Consider the following 20215-nt stretch of genomic DNA (forward strand, 5'->3'; position numbering starts at 1 on the left):
GAAGTCTCCAACTATTGTTACATTGTGTTTTCTTTTCCCTTCAATACCGTGAATTTTGCTCTGTACATTTTGGGCCTCTGCATATATGTCCATAATCATTACATCTTCCTGATGGAGTCACCCTTTTATCATTATAAAATGCCCTCTGTCTCTAGTAACAATTTTTGTCTTAAAATCTATTTAGCTTACAGATGTATAGCCACCCCTGCTCTCTTTTAGTTACTACTTGCATGAAACACCTTCTTCCATCCATTTTCTTTCAAACTATTTGTGTCTTTGAATATGAAGTGTATCTTTTGCAGGCAGACTAGTGTTAGATCTTTTTTCCTCTCATCCATACTTTTACTTTCTGCCTTTCTCCTTGGAGTGTGAAGTCTACGTACATCTAGTTATTGATCAAGTAGGATTTACACATGCCATTTTGCTATTATGTATTTCTGGTTCCCCTCTCCCTTCGTTACTTCCTTAACTGTGTATTTTTTAATACACTTTTAATTCTCTAGTTGTTTCCTTTGCTCTATGTTTTTAAGTTATTTTCATAATGGTTACCCTGGAGATTAAAATTCACATCTTAATTTAAAATAGTCCCATTCAGATTAATAATAACTTAATTTTTCCATCATTTAGCAGGCTGGCCTGAGAGGAAAAAGGGGCAGGCCACACATAGGAATGATGTGGCAGGTTGAATAGTGGCCTACAACATGATACGTATATATCTTAAACCCTGCAATTGGTGAAGGAATGTGACTTTATTTGGGAAAACAGCCTTTGCAGATATAATGAAGTCAAGAATCTCAAAATGAGATAATCTTAGATTATGTAGGTGGGCTCTAGTGTCCTTCTAGGAGAAAGACACAGGGGAAAAGGGGAGAAGGCAAAAACTGGAGTTACATAGCACAAGCCCAGACAACCCACAGTCACCAGGTTATGGAAGAAATAAGGAAGGATTTTTCCCTAGAGTCTTCGAGGGGGCAAAGCCTTCCCAATGCCTTGACTTTGGATTTCTGGCATGCGGAACTGTAACAGAATGAATTTCTGTTTTAAGTCAGCTAGTTTATGGCTTAACCTAATACAGTGAGCTTCAATATATTTATATCACCTAACAGAGGAGTTGTACCGGTGGATGGTAGAGTCTGGTCTTCTCATCAATAAAATATTGGACAACATGGATTTGAACTGCCCAGGTCCACTTAAACATGGATTGTTTTTGATAAATGTGATATAGTGCTGTAAATGTATTTTCTCTCATGATTTTCTCTTTTCTAGCTTACTTTATCGTAAATACACAGTATATAAAACAAATAACATATAAAATATTGTTAATCGACTGTTTATGTTATCAGTAAGGCTATTGGTCAAGAGTAGGCTATTAGTAGCTAAGTTTTGGGGGAATCAAAAGTTATACTAGAATTTTCAATTGTCTGTGTGTCAGGGATCGGTATCCCTAACACATATGTTTAAGAGTCAACTGTATTTCGCATTTCTTTACTTGAGTCGGGTTGCAGTTGTGGAAGGTACCTTTTTTCTGATAATTCTGAGAGGTGGAAGAAATTTCCCTTTAATGGTAATTAATAGGATCATTAGGAGAAAATAGGAATTTCCCCCACCCCTTGGCTTCAACCATAATTTTTTTAAAGATTATATTTATTTATTCATGAAAGACACAGAGAGGGAGGCAGAGACACAGGCAGAGGGAGAAAGAGGCTCCTCATGGAGAGCACGATGTAAGACTTGATTCCAGGACCCCGGGATCACGCCCTGAGCCAAAGGCAGATGCTCAACCACTGAGCCACCCAGGTGCCCCTTCAACCATAATTGTTTATAACAAATCTCTGTCACATACGTATTCCAAACTTATTTTTTTTCACGATTCTGTTTCCCTTCCTTATAAACAAACTCTTTTTCAAGATATTTTTCACCACTTCCTGCTAAGAGAATTCTGCTTTGTATATTTTTATCTAACATTTGTGTCATGCGTACACACAATTTTATCTCCTACATTTTTTACATAACATTGAATTGCACTGGAGGGGTCGTGAGTTCAAGTTCCACATTGAGCTTGCTTTTTAATTTTTAAGATTTTATTTATTCATGAGAGACACACAGAGAGAGGCAGAGACACAGGCAGAGGGAGAGCAGGCTCCCTGAGGGGTGCTTGATATGGGACTCAATCCCAGGACCCCAGGATCATGCCCTGAGCCAAAGGCAGACCCTCAACCGCTGAGCCACCCAGGTGCCCCATAGAGCTTGCTTTAAAAAAACAAAAATGCTATAGCACATTGTAGGGTTGGTAATGCAGGAGTAAGGCTGCTTTCAAATCCTAGCCCTGTACAGAGGGAGAGTGCTGAAGGTTTCAACCTTCTAATCAGGGCTGGTTTCCCTGGCAACCAGCCCCCATCCTTAAATTTATCTGGGACTTTCCAAATGTCACCTCATTAACATAATCTCAGATGTGGTTGAAAGGGATTTGTTATGGAAACAAAAGATATTTATTTCCCTCTCTGAAGCTTTCTGGAACTGAGGACAAAACTAAGTATTATAACAAAAGATGGCCCTATGCTTCCTCCTATGTGCACATTCTCCCTCTCTCTCTCGTTCTAAATAAATCCTTTCTTCTTTTTTTAAAAGATGCCCTTATGGCTCTTATATCGGCAATTACAGGAGTTTTAGGAGCTATGTGCCAGGAACAGTGAACAAAGACCAAATATCTATTATTTATTATAAATCACAGTATCCCACTCCTGTTCTCTGAAACAGTTCCTCAGTCTCTCCTTGACCATGACCTTGACAGCCTTGGAGATTATGAGTCTAGTATTCTATAGAACACCATTTGGTTTTGTGATGTCTACTTTTTCCTTATGATTGACTCCAACTATCCATCTTTAGCTGAAATATCACAGAAGTAATGATGGACTCTACTCCCTGCATCCTAGTAGGTAGTCATGATTTCAGTTTGTCCTATTGGGCAATGCTCACCTGATCACTTGATTAAGGTGGGAATCATCAAGCATTTACATTGTGAAGTTACGCTTTCTTCATCCTTTGAAAACCTCTCTTTCCCTCCCTTTTTATATCAATAAAGACTCATGGATCCCTATTTTATTCAGTGGGCTATATGCCTCTATCATTATTTGATGCTCAAACTGCTCCAGATTTGACCAGTGGGAGATCCATCAAACTGGCTTCTGTGTCCTTTTGACATGTCTCCTTCTTTTGTGGGGGGCGGGGGGCAGGAGGAATACTTCCTTACTTTCTGGCACAACTAGACATCATAGGATCATCTTGTACTTTTTCTGGCCCAATCCGGGAGTTAGCCATTTCTTCAGAGTCTTGATTCCTCTTAGTGGAGGAGGATATTTAAAAACCCAGATCTGGGCAATGATGGTCTATCACCACAGGGTTCATCCAAGTCCTTTCTTTTCCTATATTTGAAACTCCTTTTTCTGATAGAAACTGGCTCCCATTATCCTTAATATATTTATTTATTTGATCAATCCTTCTGCACATAATCAATCTTCCATTGCTACCATTTTGTTCTCCATCCCTGAACCCAATACTGACGCTCTCAAGGCCAGTTTCACTGGATGTGACCTATGCAGCTGCCCACACCTGTGGCCCCATGCTTGATTTAATGCTGTTGCCTCCTTGGAGTTCTTGATAATTTTCAACACTGGCCTCTGCATCTTCACTTTGCCCCATGCCCCACTAATTATGGAGCCAGTCCTTAGCCCTGCTTGAGCTGTGACATCTTGCTTTAGGTTGGCCTCCCAGTGGACATCCTATTCACCTATTCTGGTCGATTCCTAGCCTAGGATCTCCTCCACCCACTGCTGGCCCTGTGTGGACATCCTCCTCACCTTGCTCTGCTTCTGACTCCCTGCTCTGGTCCTTCCACACTATCCCCTCACCCCATGCTGATCTTGTTCTCAGCCCCACCCTAGGGCTTTTGGACTACATTATTTAGGAAGAGAACAAGAAAGAAAAACTGTGTAGAGAGTTTTAGCTTTGGATTTTTTGCACCTATACTTTGCAGTCGATGGAAGTAAGATTCTCGTTCTTTTGGGAAAATTTGGTTCTTAATAGTGTATTCTACTTAATGCAGGCAGTGTGGTATGGAGGACAGAGCCCCAGCCTAGGAAGCAAGAGACCTGGGTTCACAAGTCAATCTGCCACTAAGAGTCATGTGACTTTGGGCAGCTCATTTCTATTACCAGAGCTGCTTTTTAGGATCAGGTAAAACTAGGGCAATAATACCAACCTCACAGGCTCCTGTGGGGATTGTCCAAGGTATTGTACGTCCAAGGTAAAGTACTAGACAAATGTTAGTTCTCTCTAGCCCCCAGGGAAATCTGTTAGAGAGGGGAATGAATTTGAATTTCCCTCAAATCCTGCAGCCAATTAACTGCAGTTCCAAGACCCTGTTTCTTCTTCTGGCTTGGAGCTCTCAGACACCCCACTCTGCAGCCAAGATCAAGGGAACTCGGGTATCCGTTAAGCCACCCTCTTCTCAGGAACTCAGCCACATTTCCGTGTTCCAACTGTCCTCTAACTCAATGAAGAAATGTCACAATTTATTGTTACCATTTTCACCACTCCCTCCGTTCTGGTGTCTGCTCATGACACAACTGCCAGAGTGACATTTTTATGTATGTATGTATGTATGTATGTATTTTAAGCAGACTCCATGCCCAGCATGGAGCCCAATACAGGGCTTGAACTCATGACCCTGAGATCAGGGCCTGAGCTGAGACCAAGAGTTGGATGATCAACTGGCTGAGCCACTTCGGCACCCCCAGAGTGATTTATTTATTTACTTTTTAAAGATTGTATTCATTTATGAGAGACATAGAGAAAGGCAGAGACATAGGCAGAGGGAGAAGCAGGCTCCCTGCAGGGAGCCCCATGCAGGCCTCCATCCCAGGACTCTGGGATCATGACCTGAGTGGAAGGCAGACACTCAACCACTGAGCCACCAAAGTGCCCCTAGAGTGACACTTTAAAAACATGAATCAGATCATGTAGCTCCCCTGCTTAAACCTTTCCGTGGTTGTCCACACACCTCAAGGTCTGACTCCCCTGGGGCTACCACACCCGGCAGCATCTGGACCCTGCCAGCATCACTGACTTCATTCCGTGCCATCAGGGCTGGACTAAAAAACTTCAGGAGCCCTAAGCTCTGAAAAGACAAGCTACAGCTGCCACGTCTGCTATATGAAATGATAAATGAAAGCAACACTCAACGGTAAAAGAAATTGAAGGAGGTCTTTGATTTTATTTTTGAAATATCAATTTCTTTCAAAAACTCCTCTCCTCCCCCTCCTACTCCCCCACGCCGGCTGCCTTTCCTGCCTACACCCGCCTGGCCTTCTCTTTCAATTCTTTCAATGCTCTGTGCTCCTTCAGGCTGTTCCTTCTGCCCAAATTCTCCTCTTGCTCTCACTAGCCCGCTTTGTCCAGTGACCTCCTCCTCATCCTTTAGACCTCACTGTAAAAGTCAGTTCCTAAGGAAAGCTTTCTCTGGGGGCTCCCACTGAATCAGCCCTATGGGTAAGATGTGCTTATGTCTAATGCTTGTCGTCCTGGGCTGGCCTGTTAATTCATAGTCATGTGTCCACACTGGCACATGTATAGTCCATGATGGTGTGAAAACCACTGGAACTGAGGAAGGAGTGCTGCTCCTAGGGGCAAGAGGCCCAAGTCTTTTTTTTTTTTTAAGATCTTATGTATTCATGAGAGGCACACACACACACACATACACACACACACACACAGAGAGAGAGAGAGAGAGAGAGAGGCAGAGGCAGAGGGAGAAGTAGGCTCCCTTCAGGGAGATTGATGTGGGACTCGATCCTAGCACCCCAGGGTACCCAGGATCATGCCCTGAGCCAAAGGCAGATGTTCAACCACTGAGCCACCCAGGTGCTCTAAGGCCCAAGTCTTTGACTCAGTTTTGCTACAAACTCTGTGTGACTGTGGGCAAGCTCACCTCCTCTCTCTGGGGCTGTGTTCAGTGGGAGAGGTATGGAGGTTCCGTGTCAGCCAAACATTCCCTTCCTCAAGCATTCGTCCACTCATTCACCGATTTTATTCACTCCATCAGTCACTGGTGTGTTGAAGCTTCTGCAGTCTGCCCTCTGTGTCAGGATGCTGGGGATTCAGAACGAAATTAAAATCAAGGGTTCAAAGCAGAGTGGGTGAGACAAACACAAATCATACACAAACCATATGAGTAGGCACGTGGATGCAGGTACTAAAGAGAGGTCAGGCAGCTGCAGTGAAGGCCCAGAGAAGGTAGCCATTAGCTTATATCTAGAGAGACTTTTGCAAAAAAAGTGACCTTGTAGGGTTGGCCCAGGGACACACCTTTGTTGGGTGCAAGAGTCTGGCTTTCTGCAAGAGTCTTGCTCTTCAAATCCTACCCCTTGAAAGCTGCATCTCCAGGGCTGCCTGAGGATCTAACTGACTTCCTATTGCCTAAGATTAAGCCCAAGTTCTTTGGCCTAGCAGCCAGGTTCTTCTTCCAGCCTTGTCTTCCTCTTTGGGCCCCATCTTCCTCTTCCACCCTCTTTGCCTGTTGCTCCCATGCAACCTTTGTTTCAGCCACCTTAAATTACGCTAATGTCATGTCCTCTGCCTCAAGGTCTTTGCTCATGTAGAGCTCAAGATTCTGCCTAGAATACCCTTTCTTCTCTGGAAAGCCTTCTGGTACAACATGCAGCAGTTAGTAAAGTCCTCTTCTGTGCTCCCATTATACTTAATATGTCATCCCAATGACTTGCATGTACCACTTTGTACTGAAATTATCCATGACCTCCTTGCAGTCAGGGATTCTATTTGCATGATTTCTGTAAGTTTTGTGCCCTGGCTGGGCACCTGGTACAGGTCTGAGTGGTTTGCCTTAGTGAGTAAGCAAACAGAAGAAAGAGGACTCTGTTGAAAGGAAGGGGATAGATCTAATTCAATTAAATTTGAGACATCAAAAGACCAACCTGGCCTGTGTTGCTCTTATTTATCCAACGCATCACACCCATGAGATCTAGAGAATGAGGAGGGAGGAAGAAGAGGACATAAAATGGATTGGAGTGGCTTTAGCTTTTTGGTCCTGCAAACAATGTTTGGTTTCAATATCCAACATGGTATTAGTTAGCTGTTAAAATACCAGTCATCTCTGAAACTAACAGACCTAATCCTCTATTGTTCATTTATCAAGCTAGTAATCATTTTTAAGACTTTTGTGAAACCTGCTCTGACTTTGCCCACCAGCTCCTGTGAGTCAGTCATTCCATTACCACTTGACCTTTATCTTTTTTCTATCAGTGCATCTATATTGTATTTGGCCACCTTAGCATCTATGTTCCCTACACTTTGATACATGTTTCCCTAGGGAATCTATAGCATTGTATAAATATTATAGTATTTTAATTCAAAATGATTAGAAATATTTTTTATGCTGAAACCAATGTAGCCATATTAGGGAAAAGGATCTACGATAATATAATAATTTTTAGAATTAAATAGGACACATAAAAATAATGATAGCATTTATTGAACACTTAGGATACCCAAGTCACTGTGCAAAACATTTTACATTCATTACCTTGAATGTTTTGCAGGTATTTCAGTTCTCTGTCCTGTCCTTAGGGGTGAACATTCCAGCTCTTCCGGTGTTAGTGGCATGTGAGTGGAAACGACTGAGAAGGGCAGTTTAGTTGAGGTATGTATTTCTAGGGCCCAGTAATCAGTGTGGTACAGAGTTGAATCTCATTAGAAGCCTGTAGAAAGAATGGATCCTGTCTCTGCTAGAATATCCTTTTCTCCCTTCCTCCCTCCTGGTAAGCTCCTACTGGTCCTTCAGTACTCAGTTTAAGTGTCACCTCTACTGTGACTGACACTCTTCTGTCTTCCATGGCTCCTGATCTTTCTTCAGACTGAGCAACTGGATCGTCATTCTTCGTTTACTTATTTAAGTACTCTATAAAGAGGGCAGCTCCTCTGGGGAGGAGTCTGAGTCTGACTAATAAAGGACTTAACACTTCTGTGTCAATGAGTATTTGTGGAATGAACAAAGTAATAAAGTTAGCTAATATTCAGAACTGACCTCCAAAGGGGAAAGTGGTGATTTTGTGTTCTGTCTCTACAGGCACATTTTCTCAACTTATGTAGTGAGTTGAATAATGTCCCTTTTGTCCTCCAATGAGTCCATGCTCTAATCCCTGGAACCTGTGAAAGTCATCTTACTTGGAAAAAGAGGCTTTGTAATTAAGGATCTCAAAATGAGATCTGGATAATCTGGATAGGCCCTAAATCCAAAGAGAAGTGTCCTTTTAAGAAAAAGAAAAGAAGGGACGCCTGGGTGGCTCAGTGGTTAAGCGTCTGCCTTCGGCTCAGGACATGATCCTGGAGTCCTGGGGATTGAGTCCCACATTGGGCTCCCTACAGGAAGCCTGCTTCTCCCTCTGCCTATGTCTCTGCCTCTGTGTGTCTGTGTGTGTGTCACGAATAAAGAAATAAGAAATCTTATTAAAGAAATCTTATTTAAGAAATCTTAAAGAAAAAAAAAAGAACAAGAAAAGAATGCACAGGAAGAAGAAAAGACCATGAGAAGATGGAGGCAGAGATTGGAATTATGCAGCCCCAGGCTAAGAACTACCTGGAGATACCAGGAGATGAAAGAGACAAGGATAGATTCTTCCTTAGAGCCTTCTGAGAGAGTGAGGGCCTGCCAAGACCTTTATTGTGGGCTACTGGTCTCTAGAACTGTGGAAGATTGTATTTCTGTTGCTGTTGTTGTAAGCTACCCAGTTATGGTAATTTGATCCAGCAGCCTCAGGGAACTAATGCAGCCTGGAAACAGAAAAGTGTTTTCTGTGAAATTCCACCAGATCTTGGCACTCCTGAGTTGAGTCAGATGAGTTTTGGGATTTTCTAACTAATCCCTTCCCAACAAACACCTGACCACACACCCATGAGCAACCACTTGGTGTTTCAGAATAGGAGGCAGTGTGACATCCAAGTTAGCCAGCTCTGGGGTCAGAGCCAAAGTATCTTCAGGCTTCTGAATACCTTGGAAAGGTGGTACGCTTACTTTCTATTAACCTATTTTTAATGCAATTATTAATGTGAGGCCTTCACTGGCACTTTATGTATGTTGATTTACTTACAGCAACCTTATTATTATTCTACATATGGCAAAACCAAAGCTGAGAGAGGGGAACTGGTTTGCCCAGGAACACGTAGCTAGAAAGTGGCAGAGCCGAGATTCCAAAACTGCCCGATTCCTGTTGTGTCTGATCCTAAAACGCCCTGTTCTTTCAGTTGTATCAGTCCAGGTGGTTGAGAAATTCAGTGTAGGGGGTGGGGGGAAGGCAGATTGATACCCTGCAGAATGAGTCAATGCTATTTATTATAGAAGCAATTGCTATATATGCTATCATTATGACCAAGGAAGTGTTCATGGAAGAGGTGGTATTTGAGTTGGGTTGCTTCACTTTAAAAAATAAACATATACTGATAAACATATCCAGCAGGTCCTGGAGAGCCAGAGATGAATGACAAGGTCCTTTTGTTTGAGGAATTCACTGTGTGTGTTATAGACTTATTAAAAGACAATGCAATCTTATAATCAGAAATATGGTCGAGGCCAGGGTCCTAACTTAGGGTCCCCGAGTAGAACAGTGAAACCTTTTGGAAGTGGGACCTCCCTCAGTCCCGGATGAAATTTGATGGGTAAGTCAGCTAGGAGGAGAAAAGTAGCAAAGGCTTTCCAAGGACGGCGTAAGCGACACGCTCGTAGAGGTTAAACAGCGTCCAGGTGCTGGCACACCTTGCAGCTCAGCGTACAGGTTCGTGGAGTGCGAAGAGGGGCGTGGACTTGGGGGTTGGAGTCGGTCACGGCAGAGCAGGTGGGACTGCCCGCCAGGTTTCTGGTCTCAGCGCAGCCTGCGTGGTGGCCTTCTGTCGCACCATAAAATACTTTTCAGTCCCCGCATGTTCCTGGGAGCCGCTCAGGAAGAGGCTGCTCAGGGTGCTCGCAACCAACAGCAGAGAGCCGTCGCTACCCAGCGGGCGCCCAGCCGGTCCCCGCCCTCCGAGGGGGGCGGTTGCCACGGCAACTAGGTCCGGGCGGAAGTGGCTCGGAAGACTGACTCTCACTAATCAGGTGACTCTCCTGCCTCCTGCACGTGACAACAGAGCCCAGGCGCGCTCTCTACCTAATCAGGCCCCGCCCCTCTGTCCCTTTACCGACAACTGACACAGACCTAGAGCAATGGGCCTCGCGGATCCACCGGGAGGCCCCGCCCCGTGGTAGTGAAAGAACCAATTAGACTGGGAAGAAAAGAAGCAACGCCCCAGGTTTCACCCCGGCTTGACAGACGCGATTTAGGCCATCCCCGGGTGCCTCCGCCCCGAGCCCATTCCGGCCGGTGACGGACAGACGTTCCACCCAATAGCACGTCCGGTGTGCGTCGCCGGGTCCCGCCCCCGTGGCCGCCGAGCCAATGAGCAGGCCGGGTCTCGGCGGGGTGGTGGGGGTTGCACTGCGGTAACATGGCTCTTCCTTAGCCAGCGGCGGTGGCGGCCGGAGGTGGGGTAGAGCGGTCCTGCCTCTCCGGCGGCGCGTCCCCGAGCTGCAGGGGTCCGGCGGGTCGAGGCTGGGCGGTGGTGGCGGATGCCGGAGGAGCGCGGGCCCCGCCGCTTGGCGGCCCCTGGGTCACGATGAGCGCCTCAGCGTCGGTCGGGGGCCCGGTGCCCCCGCCGCCCCCGGGCCCGGCCGCCTCGCTGCCCCCCGGTTCCGCCGCGCGGGCCCTGCATGTGGAGCTGCCCTCTCAGCAGGTAACCCCGCGGGCTCGTGGCGCTCGGGGGCTGGGGGGGGGCGGGCGGCGCGGGGAGAGGCGGGGGGGGGCAGAGCCCGTGGGCGGCGGGCGGACCTCGTGCCAGCCGGGAGACCGGGAGAAGTGCCCGGGGAGAACTCGGGCAGCCGGGACCTGAGGACGGTGAGCGGAGGGCGCCCGCGAGGGGCCGAAGCGCCGGGAGATCCCCGAGTTCCCGGAGCGATCCCGCTCCTGGAGACGGGCTGCAGAGAAGCTGGAAGAGAAGCTGGAAGAGACCCAGTGGAAGTCCCCGGGGGCCCCGGCCGAGTCCGCTTCTCGCCCCTGGGGGTGGGGGTGGGGGGGATTCCCCTGCGTGGACCCTCCTCCTCGCCCCTCCGGGGAAGGCGCCCGGGAAGCCCGGGTGTCCCACGAGAGACGGGGAGAGCGCCTTTCCTTTCTCAACCCATTTGCGGAGAAACCACTTCGTACTCTTTCCTACGGGAGAAGTTGAGCTTCATGGTTTCTAGCGTTTACTTTTAATTTCCTTGTTAATAAGATACTCGCCTCAGCTTCCCAAGAGAAATCCTGTGGGCCGTTGGGGCTTCCTTCCTAATTCTCAGACCCCCAAGTTTCGCATTTTAGCAATTTAGGGGGGCATCCTCTTACTTAATTCCCTCCTTCCCTCCGTGGAAGGAGGATTTGATGTATCTGTTTGTGTCTTCCCCCATCTTTTAGCAGGGGCGTTGAGGGCTTCTTGGGTCCACATTTTAAGGGGATAATAAAGAGAGGACACTGAGTTTGGGAATCTGGCACAATTCTTTGTATCAGCCGGATGTCTGTACAGTACTTCTTCCCTCCACCACTCCCTTGCCCTTAAAGTACCTTTCATCTTCTTTTATTATTCCTCTTTCCAAGAAGAGGACCTAAGAAAAACTGTCAGTTACTGAGTTTACCACATAGGATTTGTGCAAAGTCTTCAACGGCCAGTAATTCATTTCATCCTGACAGCTCTCTGAGATAGCTGTTTTTATGATTTCCCATTTCGTAGTTAAGCAAACTGAGACTTCAAGATGTAAGATCACTCGTCCAAAGCCTTGCAGTTAGGAAGTGCTGCGGATGGGTTTCACACTCCAGCGTCTGACCCTGTAGGCCCATGCACATGGTTGTGTGCTTGAGACTGGAGCAGAATGGAGCTCGAATCTTCAACTTTGTATCTCTGCTCTAGTACTTAGGAAAGGTTCTTAAAAAAGAAAGCAGAGTTTGGGGCAGGGGGTGGATGGGAAATGAGATGGATTTGAATGCAGTAGAGGGAGTGCTAAAGCAGAGAGCTGCACCGGTGATCATAGCTACAGTGGCCGCTGAGCAGAATTGTATGCAGAAGCAGGGCTTTTTATGTGGTAGAAAAGGATTTAAAGATGGGGTTACCATGTGCCCTAGTTTTGTGGTGCTGCTGGGAAGAGAGTTGTTGGAGAATATTAGCAGTTTGAAGGTAGTGAGGTTTGGATTGTATTTCTGAGGTCCTGAAAGCGAGTGGAAGTCTAATAGGGGAGACCAGCCTCTGGAATGCACATTAATGTGAATTTTCATTGTGTGTGGGGAGGTGGATTATAAGGATGGATACCAAGAGAGGTGATGGTGGGCACTGTTGCAGGCAGTCTGGAGAGATCCTAGGGAGTTGAGTGCCAAGAGGGATTTACTTAGGGAGAGCTTTGGGAAAATGTGGGATCAGGAAAGAGAAACCATCATTTGTTTCAGAGAGCACATTCACAGTTTAAAATTGGGGGAAATAATTCCAGCTGTTCATGGAATAAATTTAACTGTATTTGTAAGCCTTTGTCAAAGTTTTGGATTTATGCCGAGGGGTATATGGTGGCTTATGTGTTCAACTGAATGCTGTATGAGCTCTGAGTATGGTATTTACAGCTTTCTGGGGGTGTCATCCTTCTTGAATTCTTGGAAGATAGCCTATGTAACAAAAATACTTTTACTTTTGCAATCGATGTTTCTTTAGCTTTGTGGGTCAAAGTGCTCAGGTTTTTAGGGTATGAATAAATAACAGCTAAAAAATAAGCATTTTTTTGTGAAAAAGTAAACATTTTTGTGAAAGTGTTATCTGTATAAACTGCATTGATTACTTAGTACACAGCTTAAGGAATTGTCACAAAGTGAACACAGTTATATAACCATTACCCAGATTAAGAAATAACAAAATTATTAGCATTCCAGAAGTCTCCCTTGTGTTCTCTTCCATCTCTACCTTTTTTTTCTCTCCAAAGGAACGACTATTCTGATTTCTAACAAAAGATCACTTTTTGCCTATTCTTGAGCTGTATGTAAATGGAATCATGCAAAATACAGTTTTTTTTTGTGTGTGTGTCTGGTTTCTTTTGCTCAGTGTTGTTTGTGAGCACAAGATGTGTCTGTGTATAAAACTTTTTTCTTTTAGCATTAATTCATTGTCCTTTTTTTTTTGTCTGTGGCTTTTGCATAATTTAAAACTTGGAAATTCAATTAATACCGTTTGTTTGTTTGTTTATTTATTTATTTATTTATTTATTTATTTTAATACCTTTCTTTTAAATGGCACTTTGAAAATTATGTTATTTTAATAGACTCCATGCTATTTGATAAGGTGTCAGTCTTTCAAAACAAATCTTGTTTTAGGATTTCTTTTGTAAAGTTGATTATCTCAAAGCATAAATTCATAAATTCATTGGTTCTTTCTCTTTCTTGGTATTGTTGACATTTTGAATGGGTAGCTGAATATGTGAGATGTTTAGCGATATCCATAGCGTCTACTCATAATATACCAGGAGCACCTGCTCAGTTCTGACACTCAAAAATGTTTTTTTCAGGTGTTGCCAAATGTCCCTTAGAGGGGGCAAAATAACCCCTGGTTGAGAACCACTCTTCTAAGCTATGTTTTCATTTTAGGGTAGAGAGTTTTTCTGCTATTTTCTACTCATTTATTTCAGTCTTCATTAAGTCTCATTGGTTCTAGTGGCTGTAATGCTTAAAATGTTAATTTACTGCATTAGTTCTAAAGGTATAGAAATGCCCTTCCTAGTCTACCTTCAGGAAAAGACTTACATATTTATTTTGCTCAGAAAAAGCCCACAAAACTCTGTATGTGATCTAATTTATTTTTGCCTTATTTTAAGCCACAGATTTATCTTTTAAAAAAAAGTTTAGTTAAGGCTGCATAATTCCTGAATCTTTATATATAAGTTTCATTTCTTATATGTATGAGTAACTAGTCTGTAATTATCAACCTGACTGTCAAATGGGACTACCACTTAATCTTTGCCTTCTTTTGTTTCTGTATGATGTTACTTTAACTGTAATTTAAGCATGAACTAGTCACATATTTGGAAGACTTTTTGATCTTTAATTTTTGGTTGAAGTTTGTAATTAGTGAACATATATATTATCTGATGAATAACTTCCTTCACACCCTTAGATTTAGGAGTTTTGGAATAAAATGTTGTGTTTTGTGGTAGAGGCATTTAATATGTCCTTAAAAGTTTAATTGAGAGCATTTCTTTCTTTCCGAAAGTCTTTCTTACTTAAGTATAACCTAATTACATTTCTTAGATACTCAGAGCTGGGATGCTTTTTCCTGACTCTTTAGTGACCTTTTCCAGGAGGCTACATATGCCTTTAAGAATTTGGTAAAAGCAACAGACACTTTCCTTAGGAAATGCACTTATATGTATAAACACAATTTTGCATGTAGGTTTGGTTCTCTTGAAGCATATGTACAGAAGGTCCTTAACTGGATTATTCCCTTTCTTTAAAAATTAAAAAAAAAAAATTTACTATTATTTTTTAAGACCGTTGTCCATGTCACTATATATACACCTACCACAGTTTGGATAATAATGTTCGGTTATGTTTGTTTAACTGTTGGTAGCCTTTTGGACTATTTCTAGTTTTCTCTGTTACATTGTTGCAGTGAATATCAATATATAGATATCTTTGTACACTTGTGCTAATAACTCTGTAGGAAGAATTTTGAGCAGTGAAATCACTGAAAGGAAATATATACATAAATTCAGATTGATAAAAATGTACAAAATTATGCTTTATGTAAAATATATAAATTAAGATTTCTGTATGTGTATATTTTTTGACTTTAGAAGATACTAGGCAAAGTGTTTCACTAAAAGGACATGCCCACTACATTACTACCACCAAATTATGACAGGATGTGTTTCTCCATATTTTGTCCACTTTGGGCATCAAAAGTTTTCTCAATGTTTTCTGATATGATTTTATGTATACAGATTTTTTTTCTTTTCTTTTTTTTAATCTATGATAGTCACAGAGAGAGAGAGAGAGAGGCAGAGACACAGGCAGAGGGAGAAGCAGGCTCCATGCACCAGAAGCCCGACGTGGGATTTGATCCCGGGTCTCCAGGATCGCGCCCTGGGCCAAAGGCAGGCGCCAAACCGCTGCGCCACCCAGGGATCCCATGTATACAGATTTTTAAAAAGATTTTATTTATTTATTCATGAGACACAGAGAGAGAGAGAGAAAACTTCCCTCCCTGTGGGAAGCCCCATGTGGACTCAATCACAGGACCTTGGGAATCGCGGCCTAAGCCAAAGGCAGATGGTCAACCACTGAACCATCCAGGCGCCCTATAGATTTTATCTATATGTAATAATATATATAGAATATAATCATATAAGTTATAAATATATGAATATATATAGCCTTCATATGTATATACATATGTATATATTTTTGTTATTTAAATTTGTGTTTCTTTAATTATTAGTTGTATTTTAATAGCTTCGTTTATTGCATACAAAACACTCTGCTGAGTACATGATCTCATTTATCCTTATACAACCTTATATATTTCATCTTTGCATAGGTTCATGTAGCATTTTAATTTCTTTTGTGAATTACAGGTTTATTTATGTCTTTGGCATTAATTTTTCTGATTGCTTGCTCATGTTTTTCATTGATTTGAAGAGCATTTTTCTTGTCCTGTTTTTGGAACAGGTGGGCTACATTAATGCTATTAGCCTTTATCTCCTTTGAATTTTTTTAAGTAGGCTTCATTTTTTAGAACAGTTTTAGATTTACAGAAAAATTGAAGTGAAAAGATAGCACAGGAAGCTGCCATATACCCTACACCATTTCCCCCATTCTTAATGTCTTTCAGTAATATAGGTTACATTCGTTATTATTCATGAACCAATATTGATGTATTATTATTATTTTTTTTAATTTTTTTTTTTTTTTTTTTTTTATTTATGATAGTCACACACAGAGAGAGAGAGAGGCAGAGACACAGGCAGAGGGAGAAGCAGGCTCCATGCAGGGAGCCCGATGTGGGATTCGATCCTGGGTCTCCAGGATCGCGCCCTGGGCCAAAGGCAGGCGCTAAACCGCTGCGCCACCCGGGGATCCCCTGATGTATTATTTTTAACTGAAGTCTACAGTTTACAACATATACATAAGATTTACCATTTTAATAATTTTTAAGTGAACAACTCAGGGGTATTAAGTATATTCTTTGTGTTGTGTGTGCAGTCATTAGCACTATCTATTTTCAGACATTTTCATCATTCCTAACAGATAAGATACCCATTAAACAATAGTTCCCCCTTTTCCTCTTCCTCCCACCCTAGGTAAACTTTGTTCTACTGTCTCTATGAATTTGCTTATTCTAAGTACTTCATATAAGTGGAATGATACAATATTTGCCTTTTTGTGAATGGCTTATTTTCAGCATAATGTTTTCATTGTTCTTCCATGTTGGAGCATGTATCAGAGTTTCATTTCTTATAAGGCTAAATAATACTCCATTGTAAGTATATACTGCTTTTTTTTTTTTTTTTTTTTAATAAACTGAACAGCCAGCATTGGGCTTGAACTCAGAACCCTGAGATCAAGAGTCCATACTCTGCTGACTGAGTCAGCAGGGAGCCTCTGCGTTTTGTATATCTATTCATCTGTTAATGACTTTTTTCTGTACCAGCACACTATCCTGAAAGCACATTATATTTAGTTGTCCTATCTCCTTAGTCTCTTGGCTGTGACAGTTCCTCAGACTTTCCTTCTTTTTGGTGACATAGCACTTTTGAGTACTGGTTAGATATTTTGTAGGATGACCCTGTATTGGAGTTAGTCTTATGTTTTTGTTTGTTGTTGTTTTTCTATGATTAGACTGGGGTTTCTCTGCTATAAGGTTACTCTTTCCCATTCACCCCTCTATGGGTGGTGAATAGAGAGGAGTATTCCTTTCAAAGACAGATGATATACTGTCCTCTTCGGAAGGAAGTCTCTATGCAAAGCCCATAGTTAAGGAGTGGGAATTCCTGTTCTCTCTCCTTGAGGGAAGAATATCTACATAAATTACTTGGAATTCTTCTCCATGGGAGATTTGTATCAGTAACCACTTCCTTTTACAGATAAGAAATCTAAGGTCTAGGTAACATTCTCCAAGTCACACAGTGTCAACACAGGGACTGCAGTCAAGGTCTTTGATTCTGAGTTGCCATGGGCACCCAATCTTTTCAGATTGCTGGCAAAGCACAGAAGTTTTAAGTTACCTCAAGGTTCAGGACCATCATGCTTTGTGTAGCTTATTTTTCATAGCACCTGTACCAAGCACTACTGATTATGTAGTAAGAACATATATTTTTATTTATATATATATTATTTATTTATTTTTTTAAGGATTTATTTATTTTAGAGCAAGTGAGCACATGTGCTTGAGGTGGGCAGAGGGCAGGGGAGAGGGAGAGAGAGAATCTCAAGCAGACACCCCGCTGAGTGTGGAGCCCAATGCCAGGCTTGATCTCATCACCCTGAGATCATGACCTGAGCTGAAACCAGGAGTTGGACCTCAAACAACTGAGCCACCCAGGGGTACCTATATTTTTATTTTTAAATTTTATTTATTTGTTTATTTAAGGATTTTAATTTTATTTATTCATGAGCAACACAGAGGGAGGCAGAGACATAGACAGAGGGAGAAGCAGGCATCTCATAGGGAGCCCAATGTGGGACTCAGTGTCTGGACTGGGATCAATCACACCCTGAGCCAAAGGCAGATGCGCAACTGCTGAACAACGCAGCCACACCTTAAATTTTATTTCTGTATGAATATTTCCTTTGACCAGCTTTACAGCCTAAAGAGAAGAAGAACATTGGATTGAAACACAAGAAAAAAATGGTAGAAATATCAAAAAGCTTTATAAAGCTTAGTTTATGTGATATATATGTATATATGTATGTGATATATATTTTCCTCATACGTTTATTAGATATCTTATTTTTGCTAATGTATTTCAATCATCTTTTTATTATATTTTCAAAAAAATGTTTTGTTGATAAGGCCACTGAAGACAGAAAGTTGTATCTTTTTGGGAATGTATGCTTCATGCTTCATGTGCTATGTACATTCATTCCTTCCACAAATATTTATCAAGCCCCTTACTTGTATCTCAAATTTCAAATGTGTAATATCTGTAAAATAGAATGATAGTAGTTTTGGGCTGCTTTGGCTCTTGTAAACAAAACTGTAAGAGGAAGCTTCAAAAACTTGGAAAAAAGTCAACAGCCCAAAATCATTTTTATGTGACAAAATGTCATCAGGAACCTAAGAGTTTTTATTTGTTTTTCTGTTTTTCCTATGAAAATGTTAAGTTCTTCTTTGAAGGGAAAAACTATGTTCTTATTTAGTGTTTACTTTAAATTTCTCCACAGGATCACAATTCTTAACTTTGTGGCAGAAAATTCAGAAGTGAAACTGACTGGAAATAGAGCAAGAGCAGAATTGAAACTAATATGTTGGGGCTAAAGTATATGGTAAAATAAAAAAAAAAAACAGGTTTTCATAGTTTCCAAATGTATACTTTTGAATATCTGTGTATTTTTACCTGTCAGGCTTATTACCACTAGGGGAAGGAATATTTGTCATTTTTAATGCACTTGAATGAGTGCAGCAAAAAACTAGGGGTATTTTAGAAAAATTAAACAGGTCTATGTTAAGGGAGAAATTGAAACATTTTAGGTTTTATACTTTGTTATAGGTCTAATGACATCAGGAATGTCTCAGGCAGAGTTAAATTTTTCTGATGCCTTACATGATTTAGTAGTTGTTGTATCATACAGATAGAGGAACACATGGAGAATGGAAAACTTGACATTGGTATTTTTAATGGTATACGGACACCTTGGTGGCACAGTCTGTTGAGCATCCGACTCTTGGTTTCAGCTCAGGTTCTGATCTCAGGGATGTGAGATCAGCCCTGTGTTGGGCTCCATGCTCAGCAGAGTCCACTTGAGATTCTCTCTCTCTCTCCCTATCCCTCTTACTTAGGTATGTATGTGCAGTCTCTTTTTCTCAATAAATAAACAAAGCTTTAAAAAATAAAGTATAATTCATAGTATACCTTCTTGGTTCAATATTATGTAACATTATATAATCTTGTTTTTCATCCTTTTTTAAGTGTGAATTTGAATTATAGAACTTTATAGATATAAAATCTGAAGCACTCAGAGTTGAAACTGTTCTCCTGGTCATAGACTTAACCCATCTGTTTATTCCCTTCCTTGAGGAGTCAGTAAAGAATATTATTAGTTTGGGGGATCTGGGTGGCTCAGCGGTTTAGTGCCTGCCTTCGGCCTGGGATGTTATCCTGGAGACCCGGGATTGAGTCCCACATCAGGTTCCCTGTGTGGAGCCTGCCTCTCCCTCTGCCTGTGTCTCTGCCTCTCTCTCTCATCTCTGTGTCACTTATGAATAAATAAATAAAATCTTAAAAAAAAAAGAATATTATTAGTTTAACAAATTCAAATTGAGTGCCGTCTTGTTCCTTTTATGATGTACCTGACCAGGTCCTGGGCCTCATGAGCAGTTCCGCTGTGCTTGGCTGGGTATTTGAGAACTTGTTTCTTAAACTTAACTTGTGTTTTGACACATCATCTCCGCAGCTCTCGGGATTTTCGGCTATAATTGAAATGAGAGAAAGACTATATTTTAAACTCTTTATAGGCAGAACACTCAGACCCCACACTCCATATAGTTTGATTTAGAGTGAAAGTTTGGAATATCCCTCTTCGTGATTAGTCTTCCCTTTTTCGTCCCTGGGTGCTTACCAGAACTGTCCTTAAATTTTTTTTTTTTTTCTTCTTCTTCCATGTCTGTCCTTTTTGAATAGTATACTTAAGAAGTCCTGATTCTTTACCTCTTTAACTTTTTGAAGCAACAACATCTGGTGATTGTGAGTTCTTTGATGTCAGGAATTTCATTCTGTGTAATATTTGACACTGATTGCCATAGAACTCATTAACTAGAAATGGTATTAGGCATTGAAAACTTTACTAAAGTGCATTTGTTGGTTAAAGGCTGAGCCAGATAATGCTAAAGCTGAGCATTA

At 41.9% G+C, this 20215-nt stretch overlaps 1 protein-coding gene across 5 annotated transcripts in view; it reads left to right on the top strand.

Moving 5' to 3' along the window:
• Window positions 1–10490: 10490 nt before the first annotated feature.
• The window catches only part of UVRAG (UV radiation resistance associated), a 312994-nt gene continuing 303269 nt past the window's right edge, over window positions 10491–20215 (top strand). Inside the window, exon 1 of one of the 5 annotated variants that reach the window (XM_072794671.1) lies at window positions 10491–10833. In XM_072794671.1, the coding sequence (XP_072650772.1) occupies window positions 10717–10833 (117 nt within the window). In that variant the 5' untranslated portion in view covers window positions 10491–10716. The remainder of the gene's footprint in view (window positions 10834–20215) is intronic. The other 4 variants (XR_012015697.1, XR_012015696.1, XM_072794670.1 and 1 more) reach the window with 4 other exon arrangements.

This window comes from Canis lupus, chromosome 23, assembly GCF_048164855.1.
Source record: "Canis lupus baileyi chromosome 23, mCanLup2.hap1, whole genome shotgun sequence".
Classification (NCBI taxonomy): Eukaryota; Metazoa; Chordata; class Mammalia; order Carnivora; family Canidae; genus Canis; species Canis lupus.